The following is a 24863-nucleotide window of genomic DNA, read 5'->3' on the forward strand; positions in this document are numbered from 1 at the left end:
TTTAATCGGGAGTTTGGGGAGCCGCTTGAATGAAACAACATCCGTCACCGGGAGCCAGAGTAAAAGCTGCTATTTATGGTGACTCCTGAGTGCAAACTAAATAGCAGGCTGCACCTCGTGGAGGATCAGATGGACAACAACCCCAGCGCCAAAGCAAGCTGAGCACGGTTAAAACTGGATTTACTGTTTACATGTTAGTAATGAAGCGTGGGAGGAATCCAGCCCCAAAAGCTCCCGGGTTTGGCTGCTCAGGTCACGGAGCAGTGTCGGGTGAGCAGGGAGGGAGCAAGAGGTGTAGAGGGAGGATGTAGCTTGAGGGAAAAGTCCATGAGCAAGACAGAAAGATGCTCCAAAACAATGATAAGGAAGAAGAGAAGGGAAGGGGCTTGTCCCTTGGGTGCTGGGAGGTGGTATTGTGGCTGTGCTGAGGGAGCAATCTCCCTGCCCAGAGCGGGAGGGAGGAGAAGGAACAACTGTAGGGAACTGGCAGAGATCTGCCACTTGGACACTGCCTTCAGTACAGGAAAAAACATTACAGAAAACCTCCAAATCTGTAATGCATATTTCAGTGTTTTGAAGCCAGACTCTTGCCTTTGGGCCCTAACTCATTGTTTCCTTGGTTGAGGTTTGTCGTTACTAAGAGTGAATTTCCCTCGTCCCTGACTCCCCGCTGGGTCTTACTTGCTTTGGGGGAGAGGAAAGTGCTGTTCTCCGCTCTTGGCTGAAAACTCCCTCCCCTCCACACCATGTAGTGCAGGTCCATGTGCTTGGGGACCAGCGTGGGGACGGCTCCCGAGGCAGCGCAGCCAGCGGCCACCCGACCCTCTGCAGCTCCCAGCTCGGCCACGGACCCACATCAGCCTCTGCGTGTTGCGAGGAGCTGAGTGCCCCGAGACCAGCTGGGGACTCACCTGGGCCAAGCAAGGAATGGCTGTGAAGATGCCAGAGAAGGACAGGGGGTGAGTTACTTGCCGTAAGCCCTCTGGCAGAATTGCGCCTTCCAATATTTATTCCTTCCTCTAGCGTTTAGCCGTGGAGCCTTGCAATTTTTGGAGGACGAATAGCTCGGTGGAAATCAAATGAAACTCAAAGCCTTTTCCTTATGTTCCAAAAAGAGGATTTATTTAGTGGATTTTAGCACTTTAAAATACACAGATCTGAGTGTTGTGGAAGGGGATATACAAGCAAGCAGGACATTCACAGTTCAAGGCATTTAAGAAATACAGGCACTCTGGGAATTCCTGCAATAAAGCATCAGCTCCTGATCCTGCTGGCACTCTGTGGGCAGGTCTCCCGGCGGTTTCAGGCACTTACTGGAGATAAACAATAAATAGCCGCAGAAAGCTCCCAGGAGAGATGCTGGGTGGGGAAGTGCTGCTCTCTCCCAAGGAGGTAAGTGCTTGATTAGAGAAGGTATGGCTTTCACAAGGCCATGTGCTCCAGTGAGGCGTGGGATGCCTCGCGTCTTTTAGTGAGGCCAGACGCTGTTCCTTCGCTCAGGGAAAGTTTCCTGTGGACTCAGACTGCTCTGTTCTTCACGCTTTCAAATATCTGCATCACCTTGCCCACTGGTATGCAGCCTTCTCTCACGATGGTGATGCCACCTTTCCGGAGGAAGAATGAGAAAGTTAGGATAATCCCCAAAGGGTGAAAGAAAGGGATGGGGCTATAAAGGAACGTCCTGGACCATTAAAGCCATCCAAATGCTCAGGACATTCAAATAATAAAGTTGTGTAGCACAAGGACCAGAAACTTTGTCAGAAAGCAAAAACACCCACCAACACTGTCCCCATACTTTGTTCAAAGAGTTTAGTTTTCCACTAGAGAGTCCCACTTAGATGACAACCCAGATCCAGCTAACACCACCTCAGCTTGTGCTGTTACATCATTGTGGATGAGCTCCTGTAAACCCTTCATTCTGGTGGTCTACAAGGAGTATACACCCTTCCTTGCGGAAGCATCCACCCTCCCACTTGAAGCATTTTTGCTTTTATAAGGCAGAATTTGCTTGCACAACCATGTTTCTCCTCACTGCCTTGTTCTCTGTCAACACAGAGGTCCTCCAAGGACATCTTTTGTTTGTTCCTCTTCATCAACATGTTTGCAAACGTCCAGGCACTCAAGAACTGTTACTCTTGGAGCATACTGTGGTGCCAGATTGATACTATTGAAAGGAATGGAAATGTCCCAGGAAAATGTAATTGCTGACATAGAAAGGGTGGTTCTTACACTCACTTTCATCAATCTTCGTGCAGTTTACCACAGTTGATGCCACCACCTCATCAGATTCTCCATCACAGAGAACACCCTCCAGCTTATGGCCAAGACGCCTGTAGGGAAGGAAAACCAATAAAACTACACAGTACTTCATATTACATTGTGCTGAAGTTACCCTCAATGCAGGGCATCAAATCGTGATCTATACACCGCTTAAACTTGCTGGTGGTTTGCACTGCGATAGAAATGCCAGGGAACAGGGTACTCACGAGATGACCATGTCATGGTGTGTGCTGTCAACCTCTCCACTAGGATTAGCAGATGTGATTGCCAAGGGTCCTGTCATGTCAATGAGGTGCACCAGGACAGTCAGGTCAGGCACTCTGATCATGATACTGTCTTGAGTTCCCACTCTGCTGTAGCCCGCTCCGACCCCTTGAAAGACAGACAGACGATATTGGTGGAGGCGAGACTGGCACAATACCTGGCATGGCATCAAAGGAAGACCTCCTCCTTTCTTTGCAAGTGACCCTGCTCCGCACCCCAAACAAAATTGCAAGTCTCTGTATAGTTTCAAAAAAGTGTCTTGATCAGAAATCCACAAGAGCAGCTGTAAGATTTTGGGACTAACTGAGAAAGGAAAAGATTAATGGCTGAAGATCTGCATAGCTGCCTTCACAGACATAGGATCTACCTATGTCACAGAGTTTAACTTCTTGTGATCATTGCCTACCCTCCCACCCTCTGTCACATATGTCTGCCTGTCAAGCATGCATAACTCCTACTGTTTCTTCAGTCTTTAATATTTTCATTGATTCCCAGAAGCCAGGTTTGAGTGTGAATCACAGTGTTTTGACTTTGTCCATATGGTAGGAAGGAAGAGGCGATGAGAAGAGTTGCCCATAGGAACCCCATCTGCCCCCAGGACCTCTCATGTCTTTGGTGCTCCACCCAGGCGTTGCTCATTCCCGGCTAACAGCTATGGGTTTGAAAGAGGTGACCCTCCCAGGCTGATGAGCCTCCCTTCCTCCGAGTTTGACTGGGTTAAAGAAATCACTGCCCTGGCTCACACTGTTCATGAGTCATTCCAGCTCATTAACACCCTCTGCTAAACATTTACCAAGACATGTAAGAGCTCCAGAGATGATTTCTCAGGATAAAATGAACAGAATCTCTCCTCATTGACATCCAAAAGGGTGTGTGGACTGCAGACCTGCTGTGTTGAAAACATGAAAGAGGGAGAGAAGGGCTGTCCTGTTCATCTCACCTAACTTCTTCAGCCACTCTCCTTTCTTGATAATGCAGCCGATGCCACCAGGGTAAACATTTTCCATGAATTCCCAAAGCAGCGGGCTGATGGGGGGAGCAGCTGCTCGCAGCTGGTCCAGGTTTGAAATAAAGATGCAGATGGGCTTCTCTTGAGGCCTGTCCTGCAAAAAACAGGAAGAGAGGAAGGGAAAAAATAGATGAAGAGGGAAAGTTTGCATTGAGAAGATCGAAGCCCATTGGAAGTCTAGTTTGTGTGCTTCCCAGGGACCAGGAGCTCCAAGCAAGCAAAATGTTATCTCTGCACAAAATGCTGAGCACAGGAGGGGACTGCATGCTGCGATCGATGCCACAGCTCAGATCTGCACGTGCAAATTGAATAAGAGTGAGAACAGCGGTCTGCTCTTGGGATCTTGGCAGGATGCATCCAAATCCGCTGCTTTAGCCACAACCAACACAGGGATGGCAATGCTCTGCTCATTATGGATGCTTTTAACACCTTATACACCAGGGGCCTGATTTTCTTCTAACTTATGCTGGTATAAATCAAGGCCAAACCCACCAATTCACAACAGGGTAATGGAAGGAGAGCCTAACCCCCTGGAAACCAACATCTACATGACCACGTCTTCAGTTCTTTGATGCTTTGAAATAAGTTTGCTGTAAAATGAACAGTGATATGGAGGGAAAATATAAAGAGCTCACAAAGCAGTGTCATTTTAGTCCTCAACTGACATCAGTTTCAGCAGGGCCAAATGACTAAGGAACTGGGCATGTATTTACATTCTGTTTATATTATCTCATCGACAGGGAAGGTTAGCATTGGCACCAAAGCAGGACAGAAAAGACTGCCTTTGTTGCTGATGTTCACACTAAGTGCCAGCTGAGATAGTCTGTTATGCTTATTTCTCCAGGCTAGCCAGGAAATTGCCTCATGGAGAATAGACAGGGCCAGGCTGCAAAAGTTGTATTGAGGGTGCAAACTTTGGGTCTGATTCCAGCACTGAATGTCTCCAGAAGTCTGGGGAAATTTAGACCTGGGATTCTGATTCAGCACTTCGTAAGACACAGAGGACAAAAACACATTCGGACCCACTTGTGACAAGCGTCAGGGCTGTTCCAGTTTGGGTTTGTGCTTTGCCCTCCGCCCTCCCAGTAAAACAGGACGTAGCTGTCTAATTCCCAGTGCCCGATGCCCAGAGCAGAGGGTGCTTTACCCCAGGTTGCTCAGCTCAAAAAAAGGTCCATGGCGTTTTGGTGTGGCTGCTTATAAACTCTATCCGTGGTCAAATTCTGACTCTTAGGACAACTTGAACCAAGGGGCTCCCATTTCTGCTTCTGTACATAACTCATCTATAGGACATAAGCAGGATCCAAGTAATGTGATGACAGCCTTGTGTTCACACCTTGATTCTGTAGACCTTCTCGATGGCTTGAGGGTGTTTGCAGGAGGCTGCCAAAGCATACACGGTGTCCGTTGGGACCCCGCATACGGCCCCTCTGTTCAGCAAGTCAGCAATGGTCCTCAAGCCACTTGTACAGTGGGACTTGGGGCAGACGCAGGGTGGAGGATCTTCGGTGTCCTTCTTAGAGGTCTCACCCTGGAATAATCGGGAGGCAACAAATCCCATTACAGTGGGAATAAGCAAACATATGAAACACAGGGTAGGATTCAGACCACCCACATCTCACTGTGCCGTGCTCCTTTGATAGTCAAAGGGCAGAGGCAGCCCTTCTGGGGACACTTCACCTGAAGTAGGTGAGATGAATTACAAGGCAGAAGTGATTACTTCTGTCCCAGTAATAAAGTCAAAGAGACTAGCTTGGGTGCAGACATTTGAACTGCTGATGCCTAAAATTACAGGAGATGAATCCCACCCAGCACAGTGACTGCTTCCTGGAGAAATAACTCCTCTCCAAAATGAGCTAAGGAAATTGCTAGGGAATCTTAAATCCAGAGGAACATGAGTAAGATCAAGTTTCAAGTGCTTTCTCATGAGTCTCTGAGGCTAGAAATGCTGATTTAATGAAAATGTTTCTCTGCAGCAGGAATTAGAGCTCTCAAATCAATCAACCCAGTTAGGTGGAACTGCCTTGGTCAGATATAGAAGACAGTAGAAAAAGTTTAAAGTTAACAGATACAGCGGAGTTCTCACTGTCCCCTTTGGGAAACTTTTAACTGCCTAATTCCCTGCCCCCAAGGTTATGGCCTTTAAAGATTCTGTCAACAGTTCTTGGATTGGAGGTGGCTAATTCCACAGGACCATGGAGATAGGCATTTTGGAGTGAGGTAGGAGTTTTGTAAATTTCCCTGCCCTTTCTCCGAGTTTCCATATGTGTTATTCTTAATGGAAGAGATCTTGTTTTCAGCTCCTAGCTCCCTACAGAAATGCTGTGACTGGGATTTCAAATGGTGCTAAGGGATTCAGAGGAAGGACATTCAGTGGAAATCTGAACTCCCCTAGGGAGTTCCCTACCAAAGACCAAAGATCCCAGGGTATCCCTCCTGACCAGCAAAGCTACACCATCATGCAAAAAATCTCTTACTGTGAACAGAGGGGGTCCCATCATCATGAGATCCTTCCCAAACATGCTGTTCGCAAGTGATGCTGTTGCTCCATAGAAACAGATGATGCTGAAGATGCTTAGCATCACAACTGAAAAAAAAACCCCAGAGAGTCAAAGGCAGGAAGGGTGATGACAAAGTTTTATTTTCTTCTATGTCTCATGACTTCCCAGCATTGCAAACTTACTTCAGTCGTTCCTGTCATGCACCATTTGCAGTCCAACATGTTTGTGGGTCTAAAAATGCAAGGCATTTCCAGGCTCGCCTACCTGTGCATCTTTTGCCATATGGCTTTTTTTTTTCCCCTGGTGGAAAAGCTTCTACAAAGCATCTTGCTAAAACACTCTATGTAATTACAAATAAAATTCTCACTTGCTGCAAAGCCAAAGCTTCAAAGGAACTACAGCCATTCACACCGGTGGCATGTTTAGTCCATCCCAAATCTTAGCTCACTGAACAACTACTAGAAAGTAGGACTATACAGAATCTCAGGACGTTGTCTCGATTCAGCAGTATCAGCGACACCTAAATGTTTATCAGAAAGATCAAGGACCTGGGGATGTTCTGAGGAAAGGTTTCCTCCTCCAGTCACACACACAGTCTTCTAGGGAAAGATGACACACTCTTCTGCTTGCTTTTTCCATATTGAGCTTGTGCAGAACATTGCTCCCCAACCAGGGACCCACTTACTGCACTTTATGGGTGAAGGTTTGAGGACCACATTCACCTAAAACTCACTTTCAAATGGCAAAGGGAGGTTCTCCAACGTAAAGAGCAGAAAACAAATGGTCAAGAGCTCCATTGCAAGGGTCATGCAGAGAAGCACCACATTAAAAGAGGAAGCTGTGAAAAGAAATAGAAACAAGAAGGACTCACATCAGAGAATGGCCCATAAAAATGTATGTGAAACAGCAGAAGAGTTCCTAAATCAGCTTAATCTTATTTGACTAAACTGAGCAGTCCATGACCTGACTTCCCTGTTCATGGAGGAACAGAGAGGTACGGCTATAGTTTGTTCAGCCCTCGGGTTTCAAAAGACAAGCTGCCAAACCCTTAATCTGCCAGTACACTGTGCTCACATGGAAAACACTTCTCAGGCAGCCAAGAAGATTCTGATTTACAGCAGCTGGGCTGGAGGGTGACTGTGGATATATGCCAGTGGCCCAGTCCGTCTAACACTTTCACCTTATTTGAACCTTTTATTTTCTTTGAAATGTTCTTCCGTTCCCTTGTGACTATTTCTTCTAAGCCCAACTCAGCTTCTGTTACTGGCTGCGGGCAAAACATTTCAGTTCTTGCTTAACTGGAGTGACAGAGAGAGCTGGGACTCCCTCACTTGTGCATGTCCACCACAGAGTGACCACAGATGCGATTAATGATCTGACCCCAAATACCCCTCAATAAATGATCACATATGGTACTGAGACTTACCTAAAATAATTAAAAAAGCGTTGAGCACCAAAAAGGCAATAGAACCAGCAGTGAATCCTTCACTGTTCCCCGCACTGATGTTCACCAAGTGGCCTGAAATAGGACCAGCAGATTTGGTTGCGAGCAAACCATTAAATGCAGTGTAACAGAAGAATGACATATCTGCAGTTGGAATGACTATAGCTCAAACTAACTGATGGTGGCCACTAGAAGGAAAATCTATTGCATCGAAACCCGTTGCTTCTGCAATGCAAAGCATTTGAGGTATTAACTGAAGAAGTGGTGATGGTTATCCAAAAAAGCTGATGATTTTACTCCAGCTTGTAATAAACAGGGTCTGGCTGAAAACATTAATAGCTTCTTGCCATACCTCTTAAGCAATAGCTTTAACTTTCGCCAAGGGTTCTCATTCTAATAGGACCTGGCATGGAGGCTGTATGAACATGCTGCCCGCCTGGTGCTAAATAAGGCTTTTTGAAGCCTGGACTCATCATTCTGAGATCTTCTTTCATGGCTATGATCAACTAAGATTAATTGCTCTGGGCTTCTGAAGGAAAAATCCAAAACCTGGAGTCTTCCACTGCCTATAAAAGCATGTCCTGAACTGTTATTCTGATATAACAGCCCAGAGACAGTCTGAGTGCTGTCTCACAATAGATTAGCAGGGAAATCTTGACCTCAGTTGGAGTTGAAGACACAACTTAGGCTCTTGTACCTGTGAGAGTACCAAGTGACTGCAGCAGTGGCAATCAATTACATGAGTATAAGCTGGGGTGTTTGGCCACTATCTTTTTACAAGGAGGAACACTGGTAAACCTGGTGTCATTGATTCTCCTGGGAGAAGGAATTATGTTGGAAAAAGCAATCTGAAATTTCCTAAAAACATCCCTTTTTTTTGGGTAAGCGAAATAGTAATCCTGACCTTACCTGCAAACCGAAGCCAGGTCCACGCTCCCCAGAAGGCAGCATAGCAGAATGGAAGAATGCAACCAAACCTTCTCCCTCCTTGAACCTGGATCCTGCAGACATACAGCTGCATTATGGCTCCTGGGATGAGCACAGAGGGTATGGAGAGTTGCTGTCTGCTGGGGTCACTGAAAGTACCCTGGATGGCAGAGGCTGCAGCCAGGCCATTGCAGATATAGAACAAGGCATCTGGCACTTCAGCTCTGGTGCCGCTTGGGAAATTCTTGGACCTTGTGAAGAAGATTTTGGCGGTCATCAGTGTGGTTTGAAGAGCTGAGCTGGACATAGCCTGGGCACCAACTGGAATCAAAGCCTTCTCCCCGATGGAGTTGATGAGGCTGGCAAAAGTGGCGTACATTGAGAGAGCAGTGCAAAGGCTGCAGGCAGCCCCCAGGAACAGGTAAGCACCTGGCATTGGGATCTGATGGATGGAGGCGGTTGTGAGGATGATGAATGAGGCATTTTGCAGCATCTCTAGGGTATCTTTGTGGGTTGACATCAGAAAGAGCATGCAGGCAATGGCCAAGAAGAACCACCCTCCAAACATTCCCAGCCTGCTTTCCTGAGCCTTGGACAGCCCAAGGAAGGTGGTGAGTGTAAACTCTTCCCAAGACATCACCAGCCAGTAGAGACTGTGGACACCAAACTTGGTAGTGTAGTAGACATCACCTCTCAGATAACTGTAGAAGCTGGACAGCAGCTGGCAGCTGGAGATGATGGATACCCACGCTACTCCGACACAGAAGTTCTTCATGTACCCAAAGAAGTAAAAGGCAAATAAAAAGGGAGAGATAGTATCGCAGATGTTGCCCAGGGCCATTGGCTCAGCATACTTTGTATTCTTTTTCTTTTCTTCCCCAATGGCCTTGGAAGAGCTCTTCTGTGCTGACCCCAGTAGCAAGACATTGAAGAGAGGATGCCCAAAGCCTGGAAGGATGTACCGCTGTGTGACGCCCTTCAACAGGAGAGCGACCGCTCCATACAACCCACACATGACAATGACAAGCTCAATGACACCTGACACTACCAGGGCCCACTGGCCAAACAGTGCGACGGCTTCAAACACCAGGGCAAGTGCGATGGCCCCAAATATGAATGGCATAATGTAGTTCACTGTGGCTGAGCAGAAAGAGAGGATAAAGGAAATGGAAATGTAGGCCGCCAGCCCAGCCACTGCGCTTTGGCTGGCAGAGAGGTGGGCCATGCCAGTGGGCAGGAGGTGGCTGGCATTCCCTGAGGGCAGCGTTATGTTCTGCAAGGAGGGGTAGGCGGCTGCAATGATGCGTGTAGCCCCGAAGCTACTCCACAGAGCGGAGAAGGTGAGAAAGGCTGCGCCTCCGAGGTGGTCGTACTTCCGAAAGGCAAGAAATCCTGCCAGGAGCTGGACGAAGCCTCCAATCAGGACGTGGTGGACACCTGAGAGACACATGAAGAGGTCAGGTAGGAGGCAAGCCATGAAAAGGCTTGAGCTGCAGGAAGCAGTGCTGCATCTGCAAGCTCCGGGGACAGCCCGCCTCAGATCCCACAGCCTTCTTGTGACCAGCCCTCTGGCCTCTGTCTTCCCCTCTCTTCCCACCTCGATGACAATTTCTGTGCTGAGCCTTGGCATGCGGCCACTGAGCCCCTTAGTATGCTCGGTATGGTGAGCAGGTCCAGGAGCGGTTTGGATCTGTGAGGGTAGGGGAATGGCACATGAAGGGTTTGGACCAGATTCCTGGCAGACTTGCTGGGGAAGGAGGAGCAGCTGTCCTAGGGAGCACACAGACCCCCTGTCCGTTGGAGAAAACCCTACATTTCCCCACCAGTGCTGTCCATTGGCCTACGGGGATGACTCTCGAAGAGTCCATCCTGTCTGGTGCTCTCAGGGAAAGTTCACCTCCGACCAGCAGCCCCAGTGTCCCCCATGAGCAGCATCACTCACCTGCAAGGATGTCCTCTGCTCCCTGTGGCCCGAGGCCGGTGTGCACCACGGCGAAGTTCTGCAGGCAGAGGAGGAAGGCGCTGACCACGTTCGCGAGGAGCCCCAGCACCGCCGGCTCGCTGTAAAAGACGGCCGCGAAACCCGCCGCGCTCGCCATGGCCCTTCCAGACAAAACAAGAGTGTCGGCGGTCGCCCCCACAACCTCACCGTCGTCGGCGTCTAGACCAGCACTGCTTTGGCTCGGGCGCTCAGCCAGCCTTCAGAGCCATGCCCCTGCTCCGAGGAGGGAGAAACTGGTGACAGGCTCAGGTGTTTCCATCGTTCCTCCCCACTCGTTGCTCCAGACAAAGGCTCAATTCAAAGCAGAACTTTAGGTGCCTACTTTCCAGAGTCCTATCCAGAAAAAACACACACAACCTATTTAGGCTACGAGGATTTCTGGCAAAAACATGTTTAGGTGCCCCAAAGCGCTGCAGGTGGTGGTGATGGTTCCTGCCCCCTCTTCTCCAGGCTGCTGGAGATGGAGAGGAATGAATAGCCTAACACAAACGAACAAACATTCAGACGAAACCCACAAGGTATTTTTGAGCCATTCCAGGACATTTCTTATCCACTGTTACAGACAAACAGGCAGGCACGACGCACACATACACAGTCTCCCTTCCAGATGGAATTTTCCAGCTCCATCCCTTTCTTGAAACCTTAGTGACTAAATAGTCTATTTTCAAACCCTTCATATTTCTACCATTAACTCGTCTATTTGCAGGCAGCCCCCACATTTCCATTCCTCTGCACTCCTGGGTACCATGAGCTGGAGTTTTCTCTCTGGAGGTTTTTGTTAGGAAACAAAGAAGAAAATAAAACAGCAATGTTCTTGTTATTTTGGCATTTTTAGAACATTTTATGACCTAAAGGAGCTGGAAAGGGAGAAAGTGATGTATTCTGTTCTCGGCCATTCCAAAAAGCCTTTTGGAAAGAAAGGAAAGCATGCGGCACTACTATTGATATGGGAATTGAGGAGGAGTGAAGGAGCACCACCCAAAGAAGAAAGAGTTTTTTGAATATTAATGAACATAAATCCCAGTGTCTACTCTTAAACACACAGTATTCCTGGGCAGACATACATGTTTTGCAAACATCAATGGCCTCTGGACTCTTCTATTCCACTAAAACCCCCGTGTTTTCTTTCTCTCCATTTATTCTGAAGGATGTAGTTTTCACAAAAATGAAGATTGAAGGATAGATTGACTCCTAACAACTCTGAACTGATTCAGCAACTTAAACTCTCATGAAATGTGGAAAGGGTAAGAACTTTCAAGTGAACCTTGGGGGACAATTAATTCATTAATGATTTGGTTGTGCAAAAGGTCAGACTTTTTGGGTTGGAAAGACAGATGCACAAAATCACAGTTCTGCGGGAGGAACACTCTTTTAACGTTAAGCATCTGTATAAACTACTAACTTGAAGGAGGCCCTGAGAAACGATGCACCCTTAGGAAGAGCTGAGCAGCTTCCTCTGGAGTCCATGATGTTGTCTTTTTTTTTTTTTTTTTTTAAATGACATTCAGATATAAATAAGTGGTTTGCTTTAAATGGTTATACTTGGAGGCAGGCCACAATATTAAGTTCCTCCAGATGTTTCACTCTGAAATAGCTCAGACAGTGGCTTTCTAGGCATGCTGCAACAAGCCCCTGTTTTGAGTTGGTTTCTGGAGGAGGACGAGATGGGTTTTCTAGAGGAAGATGGGCTGGCCAGGTGACTGCTTGGCTCACAGAAGTGGTTTTCAATTTGCCAAGGCTCACTTTGTTGGTGGTTACTGCATAACTAGCTGTGCAAGCAGTTTTAGAGCCTGCGATATACACCTTGGTTTTGTGAAGGATGTAGAGACAAAAACTAATAGGGCTGGTTCCCTCTGCTTGCAGTGAAATCCATCATAGGACCTCTGAGAAGGAGGGAAGAGATATACCAGAATATGCCATATCAGGCTACAGAGGTGTACGGGGAAAGGATGTGAGAGGATTTAGATCAAGATATGGAAAAGGAGGAGGATGAAGGAGCTTCCCTTGGGGGAGAGGGTTTTGGGGTTGGAAACAGCTGCAGACGTGCTCCGCTCACACCTACCCACAATATTCCCCCATGCACTGCAAACACAGACTTGTGGTCCCTGTCCGAAGACCATTTCAGCATTTGTGCATTGCCTCCCGTCCTCTATTTCATGCAACATAAGGACACATCAAATAATTAATCTCCTCCCGTTCTTCTCAAGAGTAGCAGCACTAGTAACGCTGTGGGCTGCACCAAGATGTGGAGTAACGAGGGTCTGCATGGAAACACTTGGAGGTGTTTTCTGTTCAAAGTATGCCCAAGCCTTGTTTGCCTCTAGGATAAAAACCACTCATTGCTGCTGCCACTCTCCGTTTCGTACAGCTGCTGCCTCTGGCACTTTGTAAGGACCTGTTCCTCTGCATGCACTACAGAAAACTGATAACGTGACACCTCTGCTCCCCACTCCGTGCAACGCAGCAAGGAGGGATCTCCCACCACACCTTTCCTTTGCGCTGAAGTCTGCAAGCTGGGCGTCCTCAGCTGGGACTGATGCAACGTAGCTTTTTGGGTAGAGGTTATGCAGGCAGCACAGGGCAGTGCGGAGGCAGAGGAGCAAAGGGGAAGTCCCTTTCTACCGTGTGGGGTTAGCAGCTCTCTGTCCACATGGGGTACAAGCCAGCACAGCCACTGTCCAGGAAACCGCGAGGATGGAGATGTCCCCACAGTGGGGAGGTACCTGGAGACCTGGGGCACTGCCAGGCTTTTCAGAGAGCTGGCTCTACTGAACGGATGGGGCAGCCCGGGGGGAGCCTTCCCTTGCACAAATCCCTCGTGCAGCGAAGGCAGAGCCAGAGCCATCCCCTCACCCACCCCACCTCCTCTGTCTTCTTTGCTTTTCCTGTCCCCCCCCCCGACATTCTTCAGCCTGGGGTTTGCAGAAATGGCTTGGGATGTCCTCCCCCCCGTCGTGGCTCTTCTCCCCTCAGCATGACCTCTGAGCCATGCCCACGTGGCCAGCGTGCCAGCCGGGCTGCAGCCTCTGAAAACCTTTTCCTTTACTTGCCACCTCGCTCACGGTAAATTCCCTTCACCCTCTCCAGAAAAGATAATTTCCCTCTGCACCCCCTTTCCATCTTGCTGTTATACCCGGGCTTTGCAGACATCACTGTGTGCATCCACTTTGCACTGACGTCTGCTGCCTGGGCTTCCTCACCTTGACTAATATTAATGGGAATATGCTGGTGTATGGACTTTGCCTCCACAGGAGGTTGGAGCAAGGTTTAGCATGCTATGGGACACATATAAAGATACCCAAAAAGTTAAATTTTCAGACACTTATTCCCCAGTGGCATTTTGCGATTAGTTTTCCATCCCACCTTATTAATGATAACAAATGTTTATATAGCTCTGAGAAAACACTTCGTCTCTCAAGATAAACATGTTAAGAAAATGAAATGCAATTCTTTTTGGATAAGCACGCAGCAAGGTTAACAGTGCACGACAAGACTACGCAGCTGGATTAAATATCACAACCCTGACTCTCCTCTGGTGAAAAACAGCACGAAGTTGCCTGAGATGCATTGCTACATTCACAGTGATCATGGGTCTGCCTAGTATTTAGTAGAAAATTCAGGCTGGTTTTAAATGCAAGGTGTATCACACCAGGCTGTTATTCTGTACCAAATAATATGCAGCATGTTAAATGTCCCCAGTTTTCACTAATGGACAAAGCAAAGAGCCATGGCATTCCCCCAAAGTCCAAACATTCATTTGGGAACGAAGGGTCCTGATGTCTCCTGGAAGCTACAGCGTTCATGTCTGCACTAACATTTCAATGAACCGGCAGCACATGGCAGGCAACATCGCAGAGCTGAGTATTTAGAAGAAGGAGAGCTACGAAAAGATTCAGCCAAATGACAAAACACTGAATGTATTCAAGAAAAGCATCAAAGAAAAACACCAATGCCACGCTTCTCCCTCTGCAGCTTGGATTACCTGGTTTGGTGACACTTCAGCTCAATGGGAGGATGCTCTTGTCCCTCTCATTTCCTGGTAAGTACCAGTTTTATAGTCCTCCTCTGTAGGAGGAGCCTGGGGCCAGTTGCTTCACACATTGGCACCTATGGCATTTTGGAGACAGGAATTTCCTTGAACTTTGTCAGTTATTGTCTTAAATCTTTTTTTTTTATTTCCTGAAACCAGGGGGGGGTTCCCCTTCTGTTCAGCAGAAAAAAGCCACCCCTCCTCATCTATTCCCCCCACCCTCTCAGTCCCCAGAGGCTGATGTCATCACACTTGAAATTCAGTTGCAAAAAAACAAAAAGCAAATTGCCTTTCAGAAGCATATATAAACCCTGACACCAAAGCACCTTTCAGACAGACACCTCTCCCATCCCTCGAATAGAGCAGTGCAGAGCTGGGGATTAAGCAGTGGTAACAGCCACCAGCATGCTCTACTTAACCTTACAGGTAACTACTATTTCATGTACAAAACCTATCCATCTCCAATCTTTCCTTTTTCACTTTAAGGAGGTAATGTCGTTTTCCGGGCGGTTCCTCAACTGGTCAAAATTGTCGTGACATTAAGTGGGAACCTGCCCCAATACTAACAAAAGCAGATGGTTTTCACAGACACTTTTTTTCATAGTTACTAACCTGTTCCTTCCATGCCTGTTCCTTTTACGTGTCCCAAATGTGTTTTGTATGGTGCCATGGCGGGAGGGTTGCTGTTGTTGGGATGTACTGTGTGGTTTTTCTCCTCGTGTCCACGCTGAGCTGGTTCTGCTCACAGCCGTAAGAGGATTTCATGGTAGGTCTGAAAATGCTGTGCTGCCCCTTCTCCTGTACTGCTTTATTTCCCTGGCTATTCTTGGCACCCCTGCTGGACTGAGCTTTGGAAAATATTTTTTTTCTCCTTTAAATATGTAGTTCGTTTTATCCGCTCGTTTGATCTGTGAGTGTCTTACAATGCCATGTTAGAGGCACAACCGGTAAAACGGCTGTGAAAAAGTTCAAGCAGCTTAGGTGACAAATGCTCTTTGTCTTTACTCTAGAAATCCCAGAAGTTCTTGGCAAGCTCCCGGCAAGTTCACAAAACTGCTGCTCACGGTTTGTATCTCTCTGCAGAATAGCATTCCCTATCCTTTTTTAAAGAGCATCCCAAAATAATCATGTCATGACTTTTTAAAAAAAAAAAGTGCTGGGCTAAGCGTACTGAGATAAACCGCTCAAATTCTTGGAAGACAAACCATGCTTGGGGGGTCTTGTGGTGGTTATTGCCCTCGGTTGCTAAAGAACAAGGAGAAAAGTATCAAGTGGCAGAAATGTTGTTTGCTAGTCCAGCGCTAAACCTGAAACTTTAACTGATTTAGAACCAGACTTTCCAAATTCTTACTCTTTGACCATAAATGTAAGATACTTAAATTGTAGCTGTCATCGGATTGCTCTGATCCTTAACTCCTCCATTTGTCATTAGTTCTTTATTACATCTGATCTTGCTATTAGCATTGCTTGCAGTGATTCACGGACCGTTCTCTGTGTCTCATAGCCAGTGTGCTGTCTTCTCCAGCACTGCAAGTCTACAGCTTCTCTGCTCAGACAAATTAAGCAGAACTTTGTGGTGTAGCCACTTGGTCTATTATAAGTTTGTCTATTAACTTATTTTAAAATGTGTTTTTAGTACAATAAATGCAACGAAAGTTACTTAATGAACACTTGAGAACACAAGAAATAATAATAATCCATGCAGATCTATTTGGTCTTGGACAGAATTTTTTTTTTTTTTTGTTAAGTTCTGCAGCACAGCTGCCATACCAGGACAAAACCACTGGAGTCATGAAATGCTTTTAACTGAAGGGTTAAAAAATATCACTGTCTACTGAAGGGACAAAGAGCATTTGATGACAGGAAGGAAGCAATCATGATTTTATGGGTGCAGTGTGATTCGAGCAGATTTTCCTCCAGCCTCTCCAATCTAGTTTGACTTCACTGTTTCCTTCTCCTTGAGGGTGTTGGTGCTTTCGTTTGTGCTATACTGAAGATGCTCTCAGAGTACACAGAGAGGACGCGGATTTTTGTCAGCAGAAGGTTTCCAAACTGCTGAGTGTTACAGATTCCTATATCAATATATTTCATAGAGCCACTGCAAGGAGTGAATTTTATTTCAGTGAGTCACAGCAATGATGACATTCTCAGCTGTGTTTACAAGTGGTTTTTAGACTCCCAGGCTCTAGGTGAGTCCAAATACATTTGCAAGCAAACTGTGAGTCAGTAGGCATGACATTTAAGAATGAATACAAGCTAGTGAAATTAGGGAATAGTAATTTTTTTTTAATTGGGATATTTTCTGTTTAAAAAATAAAGTGTCATATGTACCTGCTGATTTTGATGAGGTTTCCTGTAAGATGTTGAAGCAAAGTATTTTTATTTTCTTGCTTCACTCATCTTGACTTTTTCATGTGATTAGTTTCATTTGGACATTAATGCCATCTTTTATCTGTGTGCATATGTGTGTGTATCCCCCACATACATATATATGTGTGTATATAAATATGGATTTGCAATCATGCAAATGTTAGCTATATTGAATTTTATAGTTTTCCTACTCTCACGTGCACTCTCAAAATTATATTTTAAATTATAATGGGTCATAATAATTATAATTCTATGAATTATAAATTCATCAAAACAAAGCAATTTGTCACTGACGTCCAATTCCACAAAATTTTAACACCTCAAAGATTTGGAAATGGTGACTTCCAAGTCCAAAAGTGCCAGTACCTTGTGCTGTCTGCCCAGCTCTACCTTACAGGTCATAAATATGGGCACCGATTTTGCCTTGGGAAGTTTGATGTGTTGCTTCTTGTCTACCAGCAAAGGTGTTTTCAGACACAGGAAAAACTTTCCTTCAAACACGAAGCTCAGGAGGTCTTCTGGTTTAATCCCCTTCTGAAGCATAGGCTGAATCCTCTGATATGCTGAGCTCAACTATGAAAGAACACACAAAGGACTTTTTTTTTCAGCACTAGTATCTTTTTGAGTGCATAGGGCTTAAGAGCTTTGCTGGCTAAGTCAAGACACCTCGGTGCCTTGTAGGACCAAACTTCTGGATAAATCCAGGCTTTGGGTCTAGTCCCGCTTGCCAAAAAATAATGGAAACTATAGGAAGTTTGGGGTTTATGTGATCCACTCCCAACACAGCACTGCTGGGAATGTAGCGGGGCGCCTGCTCTGCCTTTTCTCCAGATAAAGGGACATAATTTGTATTGACTCCCCAAAAGATGGTTGCTTGAAACCCAGGGTAGGGGGATGTGGCTGAGCCCTGAAACTGCTTCACTTGAACCTTCCTGAAGCCACGCCGGGAGGTGCACAGAGCAGCGCTTATGGAACGTGAAGGCAGTAGCAGACAGGACGTGCTGTGGACCCTTGAAAACCCATGGAGAGGGACAGGATTCACACCAGCCTGCTTGCCTTGGGCTCCTTGTGCCGGCGGTGGGGGAGAAGTGGCACCTCCCCTTGGAGAAGATGCCAGTCCCAGGTCCAGGAGCATCTCTCCACTGTCTATAGAGGGAGCCTGGAGCCATGGTGCTCCTCTCTGAGACTCCGCCAAGTGCCTGAAGCCACAGGAGGTGTCTCTGGGCCCAAATGGCATTCTCGAGGTGAGGCTTACAGCCTGGGACAGCACAGGGAAGCCATGAGTCACCTCCCAGATCTGTAGGGCTGTATGCAGCCTTATGACCCAAGGGACGTGTTGGGCAGATCCTGCACTCTCCAGCTGCCTTTGCCCTTCAATAAATTCAGTGAGACCAGAGAGTGAAGACCTGTGAGCTGTCAGCACATGGCCCACATGTGTCTTTACCCCCTCCCTTCTCTCTTGGTGCTGCAGTGGTGGCCAGGAGTGCTCCAGAGGAGACTGTGACCAGCAGCTTTGCCTCCTTCATCCATGCAGTACGACCTGAGCACTTGTCCAAGACTGTCCGTCAGAGAAGCAAGAGGATGATCCTTGACAGCATTGGGGTTGGCCTTGTGGGCAGCACGACACACGTGTTCGATATCGCTCTGCGGTACTGCCGGGTAGGAGAAGCCCCATATTACCTTGTAGTTATGTGGTCCCCACCTTGACACTACCACCACAACCAAAGCCTTATTTCAAGCTGACGTAGGACTCCTGCCTTGCAGTAGAAGGGTGTTCTGGCATCACACAATCACTGCTTCACTCGAGGTCCTCACCTGAATGTCCTTCCCTTTCACAGGAGCTGTACTCTTCAGTCGCTGTGAGCTCTGTCTATGGCAAGCCAGGCGTAAAGCTCTCCCCCACGCTGGCTGCGTTCACCAATGGAGTTGCGGTAAGGCAGGCTCCTCCAGGAGAAGCTCTGCTTTGTGGTGCCTTCAAAGACACTAGCTAGTATTACAGAAAGCAAACTGGTGACTGGGAGGGGTAATGGGGGACAAGAAGTCATGGGCTCCTCTCCAGTCTTGCACACTGCTTTTAGAGGGACCAAACAGCCACCGTGGGGACCACCAGGTGACTGGGTGAATGTTGTTACAGACGTAGGCTCAGCAATATCAGCAAGGACCCCTAGCTCCCTCAGCTTCCAGCCCCCCACACCAGCATGTCCTTATCTCCATTTCTCTGGCAGACTCATTCCATGGACTTTGACGACACCTGGCACCCTGCTACTCACCCATCGGGGGCTGTTCTGCCAGCTCTTCTAGCAGCTTCCCAGATGCTACCTCCAAGCACCAAACCCAATGGCATGGATTTCCTGCTGGCATTTAATGTGGGCCTGGAAGTGCAAGGAAGGCTCATGCATTTCTCCACTGAGGCTCACGACATTCCAAAAAGGTAAATCTCCTTTTCTTCCCCGAGTAGGAAGAGGGTTGGTGAGTCTGTTGACAGGCCTGCTCAGGGTTTCAAAATGTTTGTTTAAGTCTGGCTGAACTCAGGATCAGGGTAAACCCCTACTGAGAGCAAAATGCCAGTTCTGCCAGAGCTGATGAGGCACCACATATTCATTTGGTGACCTCCAGTGATCTTGCCTCAAAAATAACCACCAAGAGGACTACCACTGAGTCTGCAGTGTCATCATCTAAACTAACCAGGGCAAGAGCACAGGACAGGCAGTGGCCCACAGCCATGCAGACAGCTTAATTGTGGGCACAGTCCTTGGCACAATTTCTGCCTGTGCCAACTGCCATTCACCAGGCAGTGCCCTGGTGTGGTCCAAGGAATAGCATCGACCAGGAACTGTTACTCTTGGGCACGTTGCATGAGACCACCTTATTTGTCTGGGCAGGGGGAAGTTTGGCTGTATGGACACAAGCCATGCCACCTCCTATTTGCTTTCTGGAGATGCTGAGCTCACCCTCTTGTCTCCAATGAGGTTTCAAGTAGATGCGTAGTTTCCGGATGGCTAAATTTTGAGTTAGGTGAATCCCACCTGCACCAGAGCCGTGAAGGATTTCCACTGGCTGACTTGGCAGTTCATTTCCAGTTGCATAGGCAGGCCTGGTAGGTGAGGTGCTTGGGTTCTCCCTGCGCCAAGCAGGCAGGGATGCTCACATCTGCAATTTCCCCTTTAGGTTCCACCCTCCCTCGGTGGTTGGTACCATGGGCAGTGCTGCAGCCACCGCAAAACTGCTGTCTCTCAGCACGGCCCAGTGCGGGCACGCTCTGGGCATTGCCGCATCGCTTGCAGGGGCACCCATGGCAAACGCTGCCACCCAAGCCAAACCATTGCATATCGGAAACGCTACCCGCCTGGGCTTTGAAGCAGCACTGCTGGCCGCCCGAGGAATGGAGGCTAACCCCTTAATTCTGGATGATATCCCTGGTTGCTCTGGATTCAGTGCTTTCTACAGTGTCTATCAACCCAAACCACTGTCCACACCAAGTGACCATCATGAATTCCTCTTGGAGAAGCAGGATATTGCTTTCAAGCGATTCCCAGCCCACCTGGGGATGCACTGGGTGGTGGATGCTGCCTTGTCTGTCCGGAACCTCTTCATCAACTACGCAGGGTCCTTCTCTCCCTCTTTGATCCGCACCATTGTGCTGAAGATCCCGGTGTCGAAGTACATCAATCGGCCTTTCCCCAGCTCTGAACACCAGGCTAGACACTCCTTCCAATTCAATGCCTGTACTGCCCTGTTGGATGGTGAAGTGGGCCTCAGCTCCTTCACGGAGAGCAGCATCCACCGGCAGGAGGTGAGGGAGCTACTGGACAAAGTGGTGGTGGAGCACCCCGAAGATAATGTGGCCAACTTTGACAAGATGTACGGAGAGGTGGCACTGCTCCTGCACAGCGGGGATGTCCTGACGGGCAAATGTGACACTTTCTATGGGCACTGGAGGAAGCCTCTGAGCAAAGAATCGCTCCTGAAGAAGTTTCGATCCAATGCCTCTCATGTGCTTCCAGAAGAAAAAATAGAAGCCATCATCACTATGGTGGACAACCTGGAGAATCTGTCAGATAGTTCCCAGCTGGCCTGCAGCCTCTGAGGGAACAGCAAGTGGGTTTTTGATAAGGGACGTGCCCTGGTGAAACTCTGATTCCTTTCTTCATTGGTGCTTTACTATTGATTTCCAATAACAGGAAAGTTCCCACCCCTTGAAGTCAAAACAGGTGCTTTAATACCAAAGGAGCCCATGAGGCAGGAGGTGTGTCTGTGTCAGTAATTAGTACACAGATTAAATTTCAACTCATGATTGGTGCTGTCTGAGTAGCTGAAAGGCCACCACAAATACAAAAAAAATCCCATGGGAATCTATGAGAATCCTGGGGTATCATTTGGAAGCTGGTTCCCCAGAAGGAACTGTGTCTAGATATTTTTTAAAGCTGCATTCAAAGTTTTTCTGTGCAGAATGCCTAACTGCTGAGTCTGGGAAGAAGAGGAAGTTCAACTGCAAAATGTGTGCTTTTCTTAGTGCTCTTCTGGGCACTTTTTGGGTCATGGTTAGTTAGTCATGCTGGCCAGATGAAAAATCTATCAGTTACTGTAAACAGCACTGCCTGCAAAACTCTCAGAGAGGGATTTTTTTTTCTTTTCCAGTAAAAGCCTCCCATTTCTCCAGCACTTGGGAAGAGTTTGTCACTTCTCTGTGTGCAAGGGATGGTTCAAGTGCCCTTAAAACCTCTGTGTCTTTTCTGAATGAAAGGCAATTGGTAGGTGAGGAACCCTACATCAGTCCCATACCCACCTCCTACACCTCCTGTGAGGTGATCCCTGCCAATCCTAGGGCTGTACCACATCATCCCTCCTGGCTTTGTGCAGGTCACCCAGGCATCATTCAGAGCTGGCTCACCAGAGACGGGCTTTATAGTCCGTGCAGAGATGGGGACCTCTGGATGGTGACTTGGGCACATACACACTGTGACTCACATTGGGAAATTCCTGTTTCTCTCCCCTGAGAGGAGGGAAAGCTTACTGAGACTCAGTTCTTAACTCATCTTTCCAGCCAGGATGAAATCTGTACTTGTGCTCCTGAGTAGCCGTTCACTGAAAGGCTTTCTTACCTGCATCCTTTCTGAACAGTGAGATGGAGAGCTATGCGATATTCCTCTGTACCTTAAACAAATACTGTGATTGTTGATCCAAACGACTTGTTTCCAATATGATCATGATATAGATACAGAATCCGTTGCAGAAGTGAGGGTTGCCTTCTGCAAGGGTGATAGAGATGGGACTAGACAGGCAAGAAGGAATGTGGGCCAGTTCCTTTTTAGCTTGCTGGTAGTGGTCTGTGCAGAGAACTTCCCAGCCACAGCAAAACTGTTTGCCCACCTGTTAATCTACTCTCTCATACTGTCTAGCATATTCACACTGAATCTTTCTGAATAAAGAACTGAAGTAAATTCATTTTCTGCATAAAGATTTAATGCTACATTTTGTAGACCATCCGGTTTTCAGTTTTAATCTGAGCACATGCGATACAGAGGCTTTTCCAATAGATGGGGAACCCAGCAGAGGCTAGGACAGGGCCAGCTAGAAGGCTGGCCCATGGCCAGTGATTTCTCCAGGGTCATACATTTACATTGAACCTCGCAGGCTGTTTTTCCCGGTGAGAACAATAGCTATTAGCCAGCAAGGTCTGGGTGTGGTTAAACGCAATCTCTCAAAGAAGAGAAGTTACCCAGTGTTTCTCCATTAAGCTACAGATGTCAAATACTTGCTAAGTTTCCATGACAAACCTCTAGTTTCCCTTGGTTTGAATCAGGTATGAGATCACCAAAAAAGTCATTCTGTGTTTCAGAGCCCAAAGAGCTGGAAACCCACAGAGCCAGTGCCTTCCAAGTCAGCCGTTAGCTTCACATTCGTCAAGAGAATAAAAATGTGTGACAGAACCAAGACGGGCTGCAGTGGAAGGAACAATGCACCTCAGTGGATTATCAGTGGTTTCAGTGTCCTAACATTTTTCCAATGTTCTCATTTCCACGCCTTCTGCACCATGCTGCAGAAGCGATGCCGTGTAGCAGTGAAGCTGAGCAGGAGACGAGGGAACTTGCACCGTTTACCTGTTGGTGCTGGAGCAGAAAAAAGAGCTTTTCAGTTGGGTTTTAGGCTACATTTTGTCCCTGAGATCCAGAAACCCTTCTAAACCTCATTCATGTCTTGGCTGTCCCATCAGATACAATCCTGACACCTTTCAGCAGACGATGTGTAAAATTAGGAAGGGAAGGCACAGGAAGGCTGGTAGGGTCCAACTTTCCTTTTATTGGGCCCCTTATCAGTTGAAGCACTAAGTTGCTTTTCCAGAGCATCCAGGAGCTAAAGGCATACCTGAGATTTTTTTCATTCATGATATTTCCTCTAAAAGCCTGGGACCCTGAAAATGCCTCCAGTATCCCAGCCCAGGAAAGTGTGTCACTCATTATTTCCAGTTTCAAACAGCAAATGTTTCATATCCTTAACAAATTAGGAGGCCAAACCCCTGGCAAGGGAAGCGAGGCCTTAAAAGAGCCAAGGAAAAAAACGGCCTGTGAAAATTACAGACCAGCTTGTGTGACACTGAGGGCATTCAGCGATTAATACGGTGCCACCAAAGTCCCTAACCTCTCCTCTCAGGCTGAATAAGAAAAGACCCACTGTCCTTCTTTCTACTGCCGTTCCAAGATAAACGACACTTAAAATGAAGAAAAGGTAACATTTCTCCACAAACATATTTACGGTAGCAAGCTCCGTGAATGAAGGGACACTTGCAGTGCGGAGCCAGGCAGGATCCGTGTTAGCGATCGATCGATAACTACAATCCCACGGCAGAAATCAACGGGGCGCAAGCACTTGGCTGGAGAGAAGCCCTGACCAGTAGAGAACGGGGCAAAGCTGAGGCAGGATGCCGCTGTCAGCCCTCTCCCGTGGGTGTCGGTCCCCTCCCGTGGGCATCGATCCCCTCCCGTGGGCATCGGCCCTTTCCCGTGGGCAGGACCCACCCGTGGGGTCCCAGGGGCAGGGCCGGACACCCCCGCGGGCCATCAGCACCCTGGACAGCTGCCGCCGGTCGGGGCGGCGGGGGGCTCCGCTCCCCGGGGGGGTCCCCCCCTCCTCGGGGGTCCCTCCCTGGGGGTCCCCTCCCGGGTAAAGGGGATGAACTGGCCGTGGCTTTCTCCCACGGCAGCTCTTGTCTTTAGCTCCCGCCAACAGGTTGACCGGAGCCCAACGCGGCTTTCGTCCCTGCGGCCAGGGGATGACATTTTTTAGGGCTTCGCATTTTTTTCGCACCGTGGAGAGGTTTGGATTTCCCACGAAATTCCAGCAGGAAAAAAAAATTTAGTACAGTTCAGGGATTATTTCAATTTTAGAGAGGATTTTGACTGTAGAGGTCAGAAGAGTCCTCTCTGCCTTCCAGCACTGTTTCCGTGATGATAACATTGCTACCGCAGTGTGGCCAGCTGGGGAACTGCTCTCCTTGAAAAACCCTAAGTCCTTCTTTATTGTTTTATGCTTTTTAAATAATTGAGGAATTGCTTTTTAAATAATTAAAGAAAGAAGAAAACTTAGGACAGTCCCACAAGTAACTGAGTGCCATCGGTCCGGGTTGGAGTGGACTCTGCTGCAGTAGACCCCTGCCCCAGCTCTGCTGACACATTTTCCTCCTCACAGGGATGATCCCTGCCTCCCTCCATGCCATGCAGGCAGCTTCATGCCAAAGCTCCTGGAGCAATTCTGGATGCCTCTTCTGAACAGAGGAAGGCAAGAGTGTTGGCCTTCCTCTCCCTGGTCCAGAGTCTCTCCCAAGCTCTGGACGTGTTGCCATGGGGGGGTGTCAAGTTTTGCAAGGAGGCTGCTGTTCCAAAAATGAACAGCTGAGAGAAACAGTCGACAGGGAAGTGTCATGCATGGGGATGGAAAGGAGGAGCAAATCCCTCCCAGCTGCAGTACAAGGTTGCATCCTTCCCTTGGCAGCTGGGATGTGCAGGCCAGACACAGGGAGCTGGTGCAAAGCCCTGTTG

At 47.8% G+C, this 24863-nt stretch overlaps 3 protein-coding genes across 3 annotated transcripts; 1 reads left to right on the forward strand and 2 right to left on the reverse strand.

The window, feature by feature from the left end:
• Window positions 1–1123: 1123 nt before the first annotated feature.
• On the reverse strand, window positions 1124–6134 carry LOC138690642 (threonylcarbamoyl-AMP synthase-like). Its single transcript, XM_069810686.1, has 6 exons — window positions 6031–6134; window positions 4890–5084; window positions 3485–3647; window positions 2487–2652; window positions 2236–2330; window positions 1124–1604 (listed from the first exon to the last, which is right to left on the reverse strand). Exons 1-6 carry the CDS (start codon window positions 6073–6075, stop codon window positions 1519–1521), a joined length of 750 nt encoding a protein of 249 aa, XP_069666787.1. The 5' UTR covers window positions 6076–6134; the 3' UTR covers window positions 1124–1518.
• Window positions 6135–6776: 642 nt separating this feature from the next.
• On the reverse strand, window positions 6777–10734 carry LOC138690788 (uncharacterized). The gene is made up of 4 exons (XM_069811687.1): window positions 10368–10734; window positions 8408–9862; window positions 7481–7573; window positions 6777–6892 (listed from the first exon to the last, which is right to left on the reverse strand). The coding sequence occupies exons 1-4, from the start codon at window positions 10522–10524 to the stop codon at window positions 6777–6779; spliced, it is 1821 nt and encodes a 606-aa protein (XP_069667788.1). The 5' UTR covers window positions 10525–10734.
• Window positions 10735–14862: 4128 nt separating this feature from the next.
• Window positions 14863–20914, forward strand: LOC104325262 (cis-aconitate decarboxylase). Its single transcript, XM_009929830.2, has 6 exons — window positions 14863–14883; window positions 15468–15522; window positions 18299–18486; window positions 18666–18758; window positions 19053–19258; window positions 19996–20914. Exons 1-6 carry the CDS (start codon window positions 14863–14865, stop codon window positions 20912–20914), a joined length of 1482 nt encoding a protein of 493 aa, XP_009928132.1.
• Window positions 20915–24863: the final 3949 nt, after the last annotated feature.

The sequence above is a fragment of the Haliaeetus albicilla genome, chromosome 23, assembly GCF_947461875.1.
Source record: "Haliaeetus albicilla chromosome 23, bHalAlb1.1, whole genome shotgun sequence".
NCBI classification, from domain to species: domain Eukaryota; kingdom Metazoa; phylum Chordata; class Aves; order Accipitriformes; family Accipitridae; genus Haliaeetus; species Haliaeetus albicilla.

Excerpts from the sequence above, each read along its gene's own strand:
- LOC138690642 (XM_069810686.1), bottom strand. The coding sequence starts at position 6,075 with ATGTTTGGGAAGGATCTCATGATGATGGGACCCCCTCTGTTCACA. Across the intron at positions 3,648-4,889 it reads AGAAGGTCTACAGAATCAAG|GACAGGCCTCAAGAGAAGCC; the intron begins GTGTGAACACAA and ends TGTTTTTTGCAG. Across the intron at positions 1,605-2,235 it reads CTGCACGAAGATTGATGAAA|GTGGCATCACCATCGTGAGA; the intron begins GTGAGTGTAAGA and ends TCCTCCGGAAAG.
- LOC104325262 (XM_009929830.2), top strand. The coding sequence starts at position 14,863 with ATGCTCTACTTAACCTTACAG. Across the intron at positions 14,884-15,467 it reads TGCTCTACTTAACCTTACAG|AAATCCCAGAAGTTCTTGGC; the intron begins GTAACTACTATT and ends TCTTTACTCTAG. Across the intron at positions 19,259-19,995 it reads GCTCACGACATTCCAAAAAG|GTTCCACCCTCCCTCGGTGG; the intron begins GTAAATCTCCTT and ends TTTCCCCTTTAG.
- LOC138690788 (XM_069811687.1), bottom strand. The coding sequence starts at position 10,524 with ATGGCGAGCGCGGCGGGTTTCGCGGCCGTCTTTTACAGCGAGCCGGCG. Across the intron at positions 9,863-10,367 it reads AGCAGAGGACATCCTTGCAG|GTGTCCACCACGTCCTGATT; the intron begins GTGAGTGATGCT and ends TGTGTCTCTCAG. Across the intron at positions 6,893-7,480 it reads CGCTTTTTTAATTATTTTAG|CTTCCTCTTTTAATGTGGTG; the intron begins GTAAGTCTCAGT and ends TTCTTTTCACAG.